The 16,227-nt window shown below is 39.7% G+C and overlaps 1 protein-coding gene across 1 annotated transcript in view; it reads left to right on the plus strand.

The window, feature by feature from the left end:
* The window catches only part of cdh6 (cadherin 6), a 99,581-nt gene that overhangs the window by 28,457 nt on the left and 54,897 nt on the right, over positions 1 to 16,227 (plus strand). Inside the window, exon 2 of the mRNA XM_038717186.1 lies at positions 6,661 to 7,007. Coding sequence (XP_038573114.1) covers positions 6,789 to 7,007 — 219 coding nt within the window. The 5' untranslated portion in view covers positions 6,661 to 6,788. The remainder of the gene's footprint in view (positions 1 to 6,660; positions 7,008 to 16,227) is intronic.

Below are 16,227 nucleotides of genomic sequence, written 5' to 3' on the forward strand. Positions count from 1 at the left end.
CAAGACCGACTGTCAAGAGGTCCATTGATATTTGTACAGCAATACCTGTCAACATGATTAAAAGCATCTCTGGATAAAAGAGGAATTACACGCATAATTAGGGCTGGGCGATGTGATAAAAATGTTATTCCTATATTGTGTAATTCATACCATTCGAAATATATAGATAATTATCATGATAAATGTTAAATTTTTATTTCTTTCAAATTTAAAGGCAGATTTTTGCTCCTGACACTTTGGTGCATTAACCTATTGTTAGAATTTAATACTTTCACTGTTTATGTAGCCATTGGCAATATTGTTGCTATACATTCATGCCAATAAAGCTAATTTGAATTTGAATTTGTAGCCTAAGCATTTGTGCTTTTTGAAAGGTTGAGATCAGGCTTATTCATTCTACATAAAACTGTATAATAATACTGTAAAAAGAAAAAGCAATTACAATGTGATGGATTTCTAACTTTTACTACCAACAAGGGGTTAGGGGCAACGAGGGGCTGTCAACACCTTTAAGACTAACAAGTAAGCTAGCTAGCTAACGCTACAAAGCTAACATAGCTAAAGCTATACTTTAACTTTATTAAAAAAACAAACTAATCTTGTTTCACATGAAATGGAATGTTGGTCTCCCAGGTGAAAGGTGGCTAACCCTCCACCATCAGAGTACAACTTTACGGATATTTATATTACATGGCCATCTTTGTCATGTGTTTGCGCTGTACACACACTAGAGGGCACTGCCACAACAAATGTAAAACATGAGTCATAATTTTGTGTGGCTAAAACTTCCTATATGGTTGTTTGTCTGTGGAGGACAGGCTCCTTACTACTAAAAAGTCCTTTTAAGTTGATTTTCATACCATTCTGAAATTGTTTGATACCTCTGGGGAGACATACATACATTCAGAATTCTAAAACATTTTGTATGCTGTGAAAAATGGACTGTTTATTGTCTGTTGTATGGTTACTGAAAATTTACACCCCATACACCCCATAGTGGAGATACTGGACAGAAAAAAATCTCATGGGGGCTATTTTTTTACCTCACTGAGTTAGGCTGGTTAACAAATAGCACTCAATTGAAAATGAATTATCAGCAGATGTGAGATTTAATCTGCTGTAAATTTGGTGCTGGCTTCTTGAGGGCTTGGATTTAGGCCAGCACAACAGTGCATTAAGAGCATTTTGGTGACTTCACACACACTCAGATACACACTAGAATAACTAGGCGATGGGGGAAATCCCTTTGAACTGGAAAACTTGAAGGTTCTGGCCTCTTTCACTGCACAATAACGGAGTGGTGAGGCTCGTTAAAAACCAAGTGAAGGTGTCCAGCCAGAATCAATCAGTCTCCTGTGTGTTCTTCACCTGATTCAGTTAAAGCCTTTTCATAAAGCAGTAATTTAATGGAACTAATGCAGTTCAGGCAGAGAGAGAGGGGGAGAAAACATTAGCCAGAGCAAGATGGAGACAAGGAAGGGCAAGAGACGAGTGAGAAAGCTTTATGAGTTCAGGGCTTCAACATGTTTTTGGTCTATCCGGTCATGTCAAGATTTAACGTCTTTACAACACACAATAAAAGAATAATTTTCTTGTGTATGTTAGTTCATATGGTTGTGATACAGGAATTTCTCTGCTTCAACCAGCTGGTAAGCCTTCACCACAGTCATGTTGTGACTGCTGATGGCTGAAATCCACTGTTGCATAACAGGGCTGCACCCTAGTGCTGATAATGTGAACTGATAAGGTGTATTATCCTTCACATCAATCTCTGTAAGCCAATGAGCCTAATTACTTGATTAGTTCCTAAGTCATTTTAATCAGTTGGTTCATGATCATGTCTTTTTTCCCCTGATGAGCAGCCCCAAATAGTTTTTTGTTATTGTCCAAAAAGTATCTCTGAACCCTAAAAATGTGCCATTGATCCGGTGTGAACAAAGTGTTGCCATGCCGTGTAAACAGAACCAAATGGGTTACATTTGCATGGAAAGTAGTTAAGATAAAAAAGAACATTGCTTGTGCTCGTTGCAGCAGGACACTGACGGAGCTCTGTGCGGGAAGATAAAAGCACATTTCCTTTCAGCATCGTAATTGCTGTGTTAGCGTTCCATCCAGATCCGTCAGCGTGAATGTGTATGGATTTATTGATCCAGCTCAGTTTTTAAGTGCACAATGGCAGTTTTGGGGAAGTGTTTTTTTTTAAAGGCTACAACCACTGAGTGGTCAGTCTTATTTTTGGAGGGAAATATTTATTTAAAGCCAAGACAATTTGTCTCTATGAAATCATGCATGAAGAGGAATGAGATTTGCCCACTCTGTGTGTAGTGAAGGACTAGTGTTGTTGAAAATTTGTATATACTGTACCTTAATCACTGGTGTAAGGCTGCTATAATCCTCACAACTTCAGACTACAGGCAACCAGTTCACAACAGCACTGAGATGACCATCTCTTCCTGCCAACAGATTGTAAATCTGTACGGGCACCCTCTGTTGAAAACTCCTCAGTCATGAAGGAAAGGTGGGAAAGAAAAACAGGACAAGCCTACATTTGAAGATTTAAATGCTTTATCATGAGATGAAAGAGAAAGAATGAGATCTTCCATAAATGGGGCTTAAACTTCAGGTTGACCTAATAAGAAGCAAGTCAGTGAAAATCAAGATTTAAATGTTAGACTAGATGATTAGACATTTAAACCTGCAAATGCATCAATAGATTTACATGATCCAGTACTTATTTTAACCACCAAGCATTAATCAGTCTCCTCAGGAATTTGTAATCTTGCGATCACAAAATATGTATTTAATTGAATCATTCAGTATTTGTCCACTCAAAGCAGTTTTCTGAACCACTTTTACAAGCCACAGTCAAGACAAAATTCTGATAATTATTGCAGAGGCCTCCTCAGCAATAATTATCGGAATTGCTAATTGCTGAGGCCTCCTCAGCAATAATCTCTAGAAATTGTCTTCTCAGGAAAGCTAATGTTAAATATATATGCTCATCTTACACCTAAACCTAACAGTATTGTTTATTCCTTTTTCCTTTTTTAAACCTGTCCTGCCCAGCAGCCTGGTATAGAGCTGGATACCATGTTGTGCCACACAGATTTTACTTTAACAAGAAAGTATTAATATACTCCTTTGTCTATTTTATTATTTATTTAAATATGTATTGATTTGTCACCGGGCCAGACAGGGAGGCAGAAATTGTGATGTGGGGCACAAACACCGCACAGACACCACAGAGAAAGGACAACACCTGCGTGAGAACGGGGATGGGGGGTGGGGACAACAGGGAATAGCAGAGAGAAAACAGCAATTGCAGAAAGTAACAAAACCTGCAAGAGAACGTGGAGGGGGGCTTGGGGCAGAGAAAAAACAAACAAAAACAAAAAACAAAGAGACAACCAGCTGAACAGCAGCAATAAACAGCTGATATAAGAAACAACTGATGGAGAAATAAAAAGGAGAAACAGTCAAGCAAAATAAATAAACAACACAGCACAGCCATGAGTGCTGGAATAATAATAATAAACTTAATTAAATAAGTAACTTAATGAAAAGCATAAAGAATAATTCCACCTGTGACAACCAGGGACAACCTAAATGTCTGTATGTGAGGGTGTGTGTGTGTGTGGGTCTATTAGGGCAGCAACTTATGATTATTTTCGTAGTCGACTAATCTGTTGATTATTAATTCGACTGGTTGACTAGTCACGATTTAAACCGAACCTTAATTAAACCGTTTAACTAATTAAATATATTTCAAGTGAATTACTGATCTCAAACACACAGACTAACTAGCTAACCTTACCAGTAAGTGAATGAGGTTTACACATGGAAAAAAGGACGCAAACTAGTCCCTCCAAGCCGACCACGAGATGCCTAACCCTAACCCTAACCCTAGACTTTAATTAACGCACACATTACACTGTACAATTACTGCCAGACTGAAACATAGCGCTCATATTTTCCTCCGCTCCGCTCTCTTTCACCGTCACCTACTGCTGTCTGTCAAGTAACGTTAGCTCTGCTTTGAAGAATGGAGGAGAGAACGGTATCTAAGCTTTACTGTGCTGCACCGTGTGCGGGTGAAACTCATTAACGTGAGTTGCGCATTGATTTTTTTGATCATGTGAAAGTTTAGTAGCAGGAATCATTCATTCAACAGCTGCCTGTCTCTGCTGAACAGGGAGAACATGTTTCTGTTGGAGCTGCACTTATGCATTTCCGAGTTCCGCCTTTTTCGTTCTTTCAATGTTACATTATCAATTGTCAATAGTTATTGACATTTGTGAATCGATTCAGAATTGTCCAAGTTTGCATTGCGATGCATCTAAAAATCAGTTATTTTCCACACCCCTACTGTATATGTCCAAAACATTAGTCATTGTGGCCATGCCCACCTCTTTTTTTCTCTATGATGTAACTCATAGAGATGAAGGGGTGAAGTTGTTGATATTTCTCTGTGATTTCATCACTGTAAACGACTCCAGTCACATTACACACAGTCATGCGATTCATTGTCAATACACAATAAGACTAGTTGCACTAGTTGATATTTTCCTTATCAGAATCAGAATCAGAATTACTTTATTGATTCTGATAAGGAAAATATCATGTAGTGCAGGTTAAAGAAAGTGGGCTTAAAACTCAGCTTATAAGTAGAGATGGATGTGAAGGACAGCAGAAGTGTAAAGAATAAGCTTTTAAGAGATTGTGCAGAAAGGAGGTATTTAATATCACCTCCATCATTACACGTTACAGCAGTGAAAGCACATTCATCCGTGAATCATTCACTCCTTTCATTGTGTAAACACACATCTTGATAAAAGGCCTTTTAAAGCCGTAGCCTTCAGTAGCTGTAGATTGTGAAGATTACATGTCACTTATCTTTCGTTTCTTAACCTCGTCAGTATCTTCACTCAGGTTCCAGTAATGCTCTGTCTGCTGCTGCCACAGCCTCTTCATGGTCTTTTCTGTGGAAACCTGCCTTTGTTGTGTTAATGATGGTCTGACTACATCACTTTTGTTAAAGATCTTCCTCTGTGTGGTACTAATGACTGGGCGGTGGGAGTGCGTTTAAGTATGCGAGGCAAAAATAAATCTTTGTGGAGAATTAACTGTGGTGAATGGGAATATTCAGCGTTATCAGGGAATAAAAGAGGAGATTCAGCTCAGTTGTGTGCGTGTAAAAATTGTTGGGTGCTTGTTGTGGCCGTTTAGGAGATTTAGAGAACTCTCCAGAACTGTGTGTGTGTTTGACTTTTATAGGATGGCTCATCAAAGTACTTGCTATTGGGGAACTGCGTGAAGCATACTATATAATTTACCTTAGAATTGTCTAATGTCATCAGCGGGAACTATATCAGTGAAATGATCAAATCATAGTGTTTTGCGAATATGCTGTCCAACCACATGCGAATGCAAAGCTGTCCAAATAGTGCTGCTCATGACATATGTAATTTCATGTTGTGATCATGTGTTCTCACCAAAATAAGACGATCCATGAATAAAATAATAAAATGATCCATGGAGTGATGGCTGACTGATGGAAACAGCACTGAAATGCTAGTCCATTGTCTATAGTCCATGTCCTCTATTATGATCTTACCTTCTGATACAAGAAGCAGGTTTTTTACTTTTTATTATTTATTTTAACAGACCAATATTAGAGACAGAGCTCTTTCTTTTTAATTTCACCTGTTTTACAAATACTTATTATCATATTACAGTACTGAGCCTCCCTGTTTCCTGATCTGATTCCTCTTGTGGGAATTGTTTATCTCTATTCATCTTTATTCTGATTTTGTCATTTTACTATTCATATTTTGTAATCATTGTTTGAACTTCCATATATTCACGTATCATTTTTTACATGCACAATAAAAATCATTGTATTAAGATGACAGTTTATTGATTCCTTTTTTATGTGTTTTTGATGATTGGGGGACACGGTCAGACCAAAAAAGAACCGACACTCTTTAAAATGCTGTTGGTGCAATCTCAAACCTTCCTCCATGTTGTCTTTATAAATTCATTATAACATACATTTCAACAACACTAATTCCATAAGTACATCAACATAGTCATGTCATACTTACCTCTCAAAAGAAATACTGTTATTATTTCTAGTTCTCCTTTCACTGAAACTGGAAACTTCCTACTCAGGTATTTCACGTTCAGAAGGATTTTAAGGATGTTACTTGAAGGCCATGACTCCCGTGTTCCTGGGTTGCTTTTGGTGCATTAGCATTTGAAAGCAGTATTTCAGTGCAAGGCGTGTTGAGATTCATTGATGGTAACTTAACACTCCTGCAGAGTAGAAGAGACACTGAAGCTGCTCCGGTCTGTCTGAAATTGCAATAAACATAACAATTTGATGATCTGTTTAAGGTTAAGCAGCCCACAGTCCCTGGTACACTATTGAAACTGCCCTAATGCTGTGTTTCAGTCACAGGCGGAGGTCGGAATTTTCCAGTGGAAATTTCGGACTTCCAAACTCAAAGCGTTAACGAAAACAAAAAACATGACTGACCGTGACAAATTGATGTTTCTATGTCAAGTGTTGGCACATTTGATTGATTTGCATACATACTTCAGTGTTGCGCTGTTTGGCCCAGCCATGTGCTCATTTCTGTTCCTCTGCTTCTTCCACAGCTCTTTTTCCCGGTCAGTAAAAACCTGAGAGACTACGCCTGATGGACTCATCTCCCAAGTCAAGGTGATTCAGCTGGGAAGAAAAAACATTTGTAACCTGTACAACCTACACCTCCTCCTCCAGAAAAATGAGGACTATCTTACTGGGCGTTGTGTGGCTCTTTCTTGGCCTGTCTCTGGTTGCTTTATCTCTGAATGGACGGAGGACAGAAGCAGGAGATGGGGAGGGAATGGAAGCAGTGACCAGAGATGAGAAGCTGCTCAAACGAGTGAGACGAGGCTGGATGTGGAACCAGTTTTTCCTGCAGGAGGAGTACACAGGCAGTGAGCACCAGTACATTGGCAAGGTAAGAGCTGTGCCACTGCTTCCCAATTTTTGGTTACAATGAATGCTGACACGGTCCATTATAACAAATAACATTGATTAGGTGGAGAGAAACTTATTTATTTATGGTTTATTAGATAGAGACAGATACAGTGTACATAGACAAACTAAGAACATCTGATGCAAGTATCACAGTGTTAATAGCAGATGCTAATATTCAACAACCGTCCCTAGTCACCCATCAGTCATGTTTATTCTTCTTTCCTAAATTGCAGGCTTTATTAATATGAATTTATGCTAAAGTTAATCACTCACACACATTTTGCTCATGACTTCTGTGCCTGCAAGCATAATGAATTACCACTGATGATCATTGCTATACAAGTTTGTTCGAAATTGCGGGATCATTTAAAATTTTATATATGCTGGAGCATTGGCATTAGCATTATGCTGTATTTATCACCTCAGTGGCTGCTGTTCAGCAAACAGTCCATAGGCTTGTTTTGAAGAGTTTCCTTCTGCTCCTGCTGTTTCATTACCCACAACTTTACTGTTCAGTTGATTTTCACCGCTGTTATACACCCTGTTTTCAACAGCAGCAGGCAGCTGTTCTCAGCAAGGAAGTCCCGACATACCCGTGGTTCATGAGCTGCCCACACCAAACAGCAGAACACAAAGTCGTTACAGTCGTTAAGACTACCTGTGGCCAAGACTGAACGGCCACAGGTAGTCTTAACGACTGTAACGACTGTCGTCACAGCAACAAGGAACACTAACGAACCAGCGGTATCGATGACCCGGGATAACGATCCCACTGAGCTTAAATAGCTGAGTTTCCCTGCCAGTCAGTCAGAACTGAAGAAGTCCTTTGGATAAGGGACGAAACGTCTTCCAGTAGCTTCAACCAAGTCCAGTTGCCCTTCATTTTAACCTTCGTTGGATAACTATGACCTGGATGACTGAGAATCTTCATAGACAAAGTTGACATTAGTTGATGAACATAGTGGAGCATTTAGTAGCTAAAGAGCCAACTATTTTACAGAGTGAAACATTCATTGGGTGACCAGAAACACCACTACAATTGAATACTATTGTTGCTCCGTCTGTGCTGGATGTATAAATAGGCTGTTTGTTAACACGTTAGCTGTACTACCACATAGGTCAAACATGTGTAAGATTACACTGTGGCTATGGCCCAGGAGGTAGAGGTAGCCGGCAAATCGGAAGATCCAATCTGCATGTTGAAGTGACCTTGGGCAAGATACTGAACCCCAGATTGCTCCTGATCGCTGTGCCGTCTGTGTTTGAATGTGTATGAATGTTAATTTCTGTCTCTAATGAGCAGTTGGCACCTCAGCCTCTGCCAACAGTGTGTGAATGGCTAAATGTAACATAGTGTAAAAGAGCTTTGAGTGGTCAGAAGACTAGAAAGGTTCTATGCAAGCACCGACCGTAAATGATAAATACAGCTTTAAATGTGTAAAACAAATGAGTTGAATTTCAAGATTCAGCTCCCAGTGTATTCAAAAAAAGCTCTGCAAGGCCTGCAACTAATCTTCTAAAAACAATAACTTACCAAAGTAATTTACAATATGTTCTAATCACATAAAAGTTAACTTTAGCATACAGCAGCACAGAGTAGACTGAACACATACAACAACAACAACACTGTAGGACATGTATTATATGCAACTTGATGCATAAGAGTTCCGTAGTTGCTGTTGAGCAGTGAAAGCTCCGCTGCAGCAGCTCTGTTTCCTCAGACTGTCACAGTAATGGAATGTCTCACATGTCCAGTGTTACAGTGTGATGTTTTTGCTCTTTCAGACTGTAAAGACCTGTGTTGATTATTTGTGGCCCAGCGACTGCTCTGCGCAGTACACATTCAGGACAGAGAGGCAGAGAGGCTGACCAAAAGGAAATGGCAGGATAGGCACAAAGACAGAATGTGGAATGTGGAGTGAATATATCAGGAAGATGTAGAGTTTTCTCACCTCACTCGCAAAGAGGTGATCGGTATGTAATGGCTCCTGTGGTGGAAAGTGTTATTGTCAGCACCATCCTGTTAATATCTCTTACTTAAGCTCTCTCTTAATCTTGACATTGCTGTAAACAGTATGTTATATGCTGCATATGCATATTAAAACCTGAATTGTTACATATTTCAATACTTTCCGACCTTTTTCATAATAACCACTTTTCATATTGTTTCTGCCTCAGTATGTTCCATTGCTATTTGTGCTACTGCTGCGTTCATACACCCTCTGAAAGCCAGAAACACATCCTCATGTCAGTTGAAGCCCTGGTGACATCTTTAGTGTTCACACAAATAGGCTGGCTTTTTTCACTTCAGGAACTGAACAACACGTCTGAACCTTCAGGGACCTTGTACATTTTTGGTAATACCTTCTTGCTTGTGTTTGCACTGAATTATTAATTAAGAATGTTTTGCCCTTAAAAAGGCACAAATGTAATTTTTATATTGTTTGATGGGCGAGTGAGGTGTGCCGTTTAGGCGCCAGGTTTACGTGAACGTAAGAAGTCTGTACGCCAACATGGAAACAGGGCACTGCAAGACAAGGTGGCCAAAGACAGCATTCAACATGTCATATAACACTGTTGTTTTTCAGTTTGCTACACTTCATTGCATTGTGATACTCCAGTTTTTAGGGGTCAGAGTGGTGCAAAGGCCCTAGTTTAGGGTTTTTGCAATTTATACTTCTACGTCAAATCGACGGCCCCTTCCCTACGACGTCACCTACTGCGTAGCCTGACGTGCACCTCCTCAAAAATGTAACTACACGTCGAGTTGATGCTATCAATCACAAAGACGCTGTTGTTGACGCTGACCAATCACAGAGCTAGTAAGCTTTTGTGTCTAAGCCTAAGGTAGTGGTTTTGCGTCTAAGCCTAAGGAGGTGCTTTTGTGTCTAAGCCTAAGGAAGTGTTTTTTGCGTCTAAGCCTGAGGAAGTGGCTTTGCGTCTAAGTCTAAGGAAGTGCTTTTGTGTCTAAGCCAAAGGAAGTGTTTTTTGTACCTAAACCTAAGGAAGTGTTTTGTGTCTAAGCCTAAGGAAGTGTTTTTGTGTCTAAGCATAAGCAAGTGTTTTTTGTGCGTCAGCCGAAGGAAGCGTTTTTTGTGTCCAAGACTAAGGAATTGTTTGTTGTTTTTTGTACCTAAACCTAAGAAAGTTAGGTTATTTATTGTTGCTAACTTGACTGCAGAGCCCTGCGTGTCTAGAAATGACACGCAGCGCATATTTTGAGCAGAAGGCCACTGACCAGGTGGCAGTATTTCATGAGATGGGAGTGAGGACGTGTTGGTACACGAAACATGCTGTCTGCTGATGTATTGAAAGCATAATACGATGATGAGTTTATTGACCTTGTGCAGAGATATTAAGGTTATGTAAGGATTTTCAATCTAACTGGCTGCTCTGTTTAACAAGAGTTTCTCACTCGTAGGCCTAATAGTTACGAAAGCACAGCTTGATGATAGTTGGAGCTGTTTGATCAGTAGCCAGATGCTGGGAGGTATATTGTGCTGCTCTGTATGAAGCCTGCCGTCTGACAGCACAAAATAAAGCAAGCTTTGAAACAAACAAGAGTTTGGCATGATTGATGTAAACACAGAGAGAAGGAAGACAGAGTCAGCAGACTTTTCCTCCCTGCTGGGGTGATGGCTTCGCTGCAGGGGGTCTTGGGTGCGTCACATGCTTTAGAGACAACAATATGGTTTAGAGACAGATTAGTAGAGACAGGATGTGTTTAGCAGTGGCAACAATATGGTTAGGCAAACATTAATACCACGTGTTTACTCCTGATACCATGGAGTGCAGAGATTTAAGAATCATCTAATACACAATATTGATCTAGTACTGATCCAATTTTCAATATTCAGTTGTACTGCTGCACAGCATTGCCTTCAGATGCACTCTGCTTGACATCATCCTTTGGCAAGGACTGTAAAAGTGACTGAGTAGGTGGGACAGGAATCATAGGTCAGTTGTTTATACAGGTGCTGGTCATATAATTAGAATATCATCAAAAAGTTGATTTATTTCAGTAATTCCATTCAAAAAGTGAAACTTGTATAATGTATACATTCATTCCACACAGACTGATATATTTCAAGTGTTCATTCCTTTTAATTTTGATGATTATAACTGACAACTAATGAAAACCCCAAAATCAGTATCTCAGAAAATTAGAATATTGTGAAAAGGTTCAATATTGAAGACACCTGCAAAGGCCTTTAAATGGTCTCTCAGTCTAGTTCTGTAGGCTACACAATCATGGGGAAGACCGCTGACTTGACAGCTGTCCAAAAGACGACCATTGACACCTTGCACAAGGAGGGCAAGACACAAAAGGTCATTGCTAAAGAGGCTGGCTGTTCACAGAGCTCTGTGTCCAAGCACATTAATAGAGAGGCAAAGGGAAGGAAAAGATGTGGTAGAAAAAAGTGTACAAGCAATAAGGATAACCGCACCCTCGAGAGGATTGTGAAACAAAAGCCATTCAAAAATGTGGGGGAGATTCACAAAGAGTGGACCGCAGCTGGAGTCAGTGCTTCAAGAACCACCATGCACAGACGTATGCAAGACATGGGTTTCAGCTGTCGCATTCCTTGTGTCATGCCACTCTTGAACAAGACACAGCGTCAGAAGCATCTCGCCTGGGCTAAAGACAAAAAGGACTGGACTGCTGCTGAGTGGTCCAAAGTTATGTTCTCTGATGAAAGTAAATTTTGCATTTCCTTTGGAAATCAAGGTCCCAGAGTCTGGAGGAAGAGAGGAGAGGCACAGAATCCACGTTGCTTGAAGTCCAGTGTAAAGTTTCCACAGTCAGTGATGGTTTGGGGTGCCATGTCATCTGCTGGTGTTGGTCCACTGTGTTTTCTGAGGTCCAAGGACCAGGAAGTTTTAGAGCACGTCATGCTTCCTGCTGCTGACCAACTTTATGGAGATGCAGATTTCATTTTCCAACAGGACTTGGCACCTGCACACAGTGCCAAAGCTACCAGTACCTGGTTTAAGGACCATGGTATCCCTGTTCTTAATTGGCCAGCAAACTGGCCTGACCTTAACCCTATAGAAAACCTATGGGGTATTGTGAAGAGGAAGATGCGATACACCAGACCCAACAATGCAGAAGAGCTGAAGGCCACTATCAGAGCAACCTGGGCAAAAGGAGCCCCAACTAAGTACTGAGTGCTGTACATGCTCATACTTTTCATGTTCATACTTTTCAGTTGGCCAACATTTCTAAAAATCCTTTTTTTGTATTGGTCTTAAGTAATATTCTAATTTTTGGAGATACTGAATTTGGGATTTTAATCAGTTGTCAGTTTTAATCATCACAATTAAATGAAATAAACATTTGAAATATATCAGTCTGTGTGTAATGAATGAATATAATATCCAAGTTTCACTTTTTGAATGGAATTACTGAAATAAATCAACTTTTTGATGATATTCTAATTATATGACCAGCACCTGGAAATCAGGTCAAAGTTAACTTGATAATAGTGAGTCAACACAAACTCCTTTTAACGCCACAAATGTTTTTGACACATGATTAACACACCTGCGTTCTGTAATTATTACGCTTGGCCTACCCCGTAGTTTGGGAAATCAAGAAGCGTGCCGGTCTGCAATGTTCTTAAACCTGCCAGTCCATTCTGACATCCTCTCTGTTCTAAAACCAGCTGCTGGCGACTTAACAAGCAGAAAAATAGACATATCCTACATCATGTTGATATGAGTAGTAAAATAAAAAAAAATATATTCCTTGAAGGTACATTTGCAATTAATTGCAAGCTGAGTATGGACAATCAAGCAATTAAATATTTTAATTGATTGACAGCCCTGATATAAAAATGCAATTCTAATATGAATAAAAGTTATTTTTTTCGGGAATGGGATAGGATGGCAGTCGTCCTTCTGGGATTAAGATGGGACAGGACTGAAAATTCACCCTCTAAGGTCATCTAAAACAAAAGATAATTCTGGTCTATTATTATAACTTTTGGTCTCATTTCGTGGTTTTGTCTATCATTCCTAATTACTGGGATCTGGGAACACAGCAACTAGAAAGAAGTCAAAAGGGTCAAAAACAAGAGCAGTTAGATGATAAGATGGGTTGGAAACAAATTCCCAGTTTTCATTTTGACCTCCAAATCCATTTAGATCATCTAGATAAACTGATGGTGTCAAAATTAGACCTAGCGTAGAACACAGGAACACAAAGGAGTAGACGTAGATGCAGACATCGAAGCAGGACAGGTTCAGATAAAAGGTTTTAACGGTGAGACAGGCAAAGCTCTAAACCAGAAGAGCAGTTCATATACAAAAGCAAGCAAATCCAGAAGGGGACAGGTAATAACCTGAAATCTGAAAATCCAAAAGAAGCATAGTAAATCAGGCACAAATAACAAACACAGGGAATCACTGCAGAAAGGTTGGCAATAGAAAAGGGGAACACACAGACTTAAGATGAGGAGAGGATAACTCTCAAACAGGTGGGAAACACACAAAGGCAGGAAGTAAAGTAACACAAGACACATGAGAAAGAACTCTACAAAACAAAACAGGAAATAACTAAACTCAAACTCAACACCATGACAGGTGATCTGTCTGATCGTCGGACTTTGGTTCCCGGATATCAGTAGATCATTTGTGAGGATGGTGTTATCATAACTAACAGAAAAGAAGATGTAGAAATAAACTGAAATAATCCTTTAATTTCTGGCTGCAAAAATGGATTGCAGTCACATGCTATTTCGTAAAAAAGCAAGTGGAAAACAAACCATAAGCAATTATGGTCGAATGGGGCCACTATCCTAAGACACACCAATGTTGTTTTGAGATTGGTGCTTTTCATCAACACATGTGCATTGCATTTTGTGAATAACCCCCCCAGTCAGCTCAAACACCACTGTTATTTGTGGAACCACCAATCAAACACTAAGATTACATTCATGCCTGGTATTGTGTCTCTAGAGCTCAAACTTCAGAACTTACCATCGCTTCCCACTGTGATTTGTTTTATTAGCCCTGGGATAACGTGCTACATCACTTTCTTGTATATCATCCTAAAAGTCAAGTGCACCTCCTACAGCCCTCAGACAGTCCGAAATTCATCCATGCTACTTTTTTGGGATGTTTAGATCCATTTGATGTGTGTGAAATTCATGATTTATGTCTGTTTATTTTTCTGTGTTAATTCCACTAGTTTGTTGCAAAGGAGGGCTCCCCTTGTGTTTATTGTAAGCTATGGTGATAATAGCGATAAAGAACATAAGACAATACTGTGTCTTCTGTATTTGTTACCTTAACATACAGTATAAAATTACATATACATTGCATATAGTACAGTTGGTTATTGCCCAATCCATAAAAAGAATACTATCCACCATGGCAACAAAAGTTACAAAAAGATTACACAAATAACAATACAGAATCCAAGTCAGTGTAACCCCACATCTCTGAATCTCACCACCACGGTAATGCCCACTGCTGCAGGGTTTTTTCACTAAACATTAGAAATAGCACTGAGCAAAAAAGGTCTTCTTGTGGTACCTAATAAATGTAGTACCACTGTCAGCATGAAGGTGATTGTGAAAAACTGTAAGAGACAGCAGTATGGTGGAGATAAATGGTAGTTAAGACAGTGATCTGGGACACATAAGGACTCCAGAAAATAGACTCTGCTCTGGAAATGTGTTGTGCTGAGATGTCTGCAAGCTTCACTAGCTCGTGTTAGGTGAAAGAATGAAGGTGTTGCAGCCCTGCAGACTGACAGATCAAATCAGTCTGAACACTGCTGGAGAGAAAAGTCAGTAAGGATCAAAAGGAAAGAGGGAGGGAGGAAGGTACAGAAGGGCAGAGAGCGAGGGGGGAGGGAGGGAAGCAGGGGAAGCAAAGGAAATGTAGGTTTTGAAATGTGAAAAATGTGCACTAAAAAGGTGTTGTTATATGAAATCTTAAGAGGACAGGTAGAACAAAAGAACAGAATAGAAATAAGAGAACAAGAAGTCAGCTATAATAGGGCTGGGCTATTTGTAGTAGCTTGTTTCTTGTTTTACCTTTTTAATACTTCACTCTCCAACTTGTCTAATTATATATCTCTTTTGAAATGATATCGGTATACCTCATAATACCAATATACCGCCCAGCTCTAGGCTATAAGAAAGACATAAGGGGAAAAGAAGGACAGACATAAGCTGAGTTTCACAGCGAAGTAGAAACAGAAATATTTAGTACAGTTTCCTCACTGAGAGGCTTCTTCACTTCTAAGCCTCTTGGATGAGAGGCAAAATGTCTTCCAGTATCTTCCAGTCCAGTTGCCCTTGATTTAACCTTACTTGCATATTTTCAAGGTCAAGAATAAACTTTGATGCTTATCATAAAAAATATTGAAATTGGTATGTCTCCACTGTATAGTGGACATTCAGACAGTTTTATTTTAATGTGCTGATGTTTTGTTTTCTACGGGGTCCTCGTACAATGGATGTGAATCAGATGTGGTGTTCGCAGCATTGACATTAATAAAAAACATCTCTTTCCAAAAACTATGCCCTGGTACTCTGGGTAATCCACATAAATCACCTCTTTGACAATGAGGAGACATAGTTTTAGGAATGCCTTGTGCAGTCTAGTGTAAGATGTTTTTGGAGCATCTCAGTTGTGTTGCCCTTGTAAACATAACCTGGTTGCAGGAAACTGAATTTGCTACCTATTCCTGAAGCTCATGGGCTCAGGAAGAAATAATGCTTCTCAAAGGTGGCTGGGAAAAATGGACTATGTGAAACATATTGCCGCTCATAATGTTTTCACAGCACATCACTGGCTCTTGAAGACACAAAAGATTATCTGTATGTTGGACTCAGTGACTCAGGCAGACCACACAGTAGCAGCATCTGTTTTTGTTGCTGTGTGGCCTCAGTGACACAAGTCATCCTGTTCATACACCAGAACCAGGCAGATGAAGTGTAACCCATGTCTCCCTACTGTTGATGTTGTATTTGTGTGTGTGTGTGTGTCTGTAGTTAAGTGGAGGGTTATCAGCAGTGAGCCAGGAAGACCCTCCGGGGGGTAAAAATATCTTTTTGCTGCATTTGAAAAGTGGTGCAAGTGTGGAAGAGTTTAATTTTCCTTAGTCTCATTGGAGTTGTGCAAAACACTGTTTCGAGTGGTTTAGTTGTTCCCAGAAGCATCAATCAACAGCATATCCAGACTAA

This window comes from Micropterus salmoides, unplaced genomic scaffold (assembly GCF_014851395.1).
Source record: "Micropterus salmoides isolate LMB-PRFRI ecotype aquatic unplaced genomic scaffold, ASM1485139v1 Ms_hic_scaffold_14, whole genome shotgun sequence".
NCBI classification, from domain to species: Eukaryota; Metazoa; Chordata; class Actinopteri; order Centrarchiformes; family Centrarchidae; genus Micropterus; species Micropterus salmoides.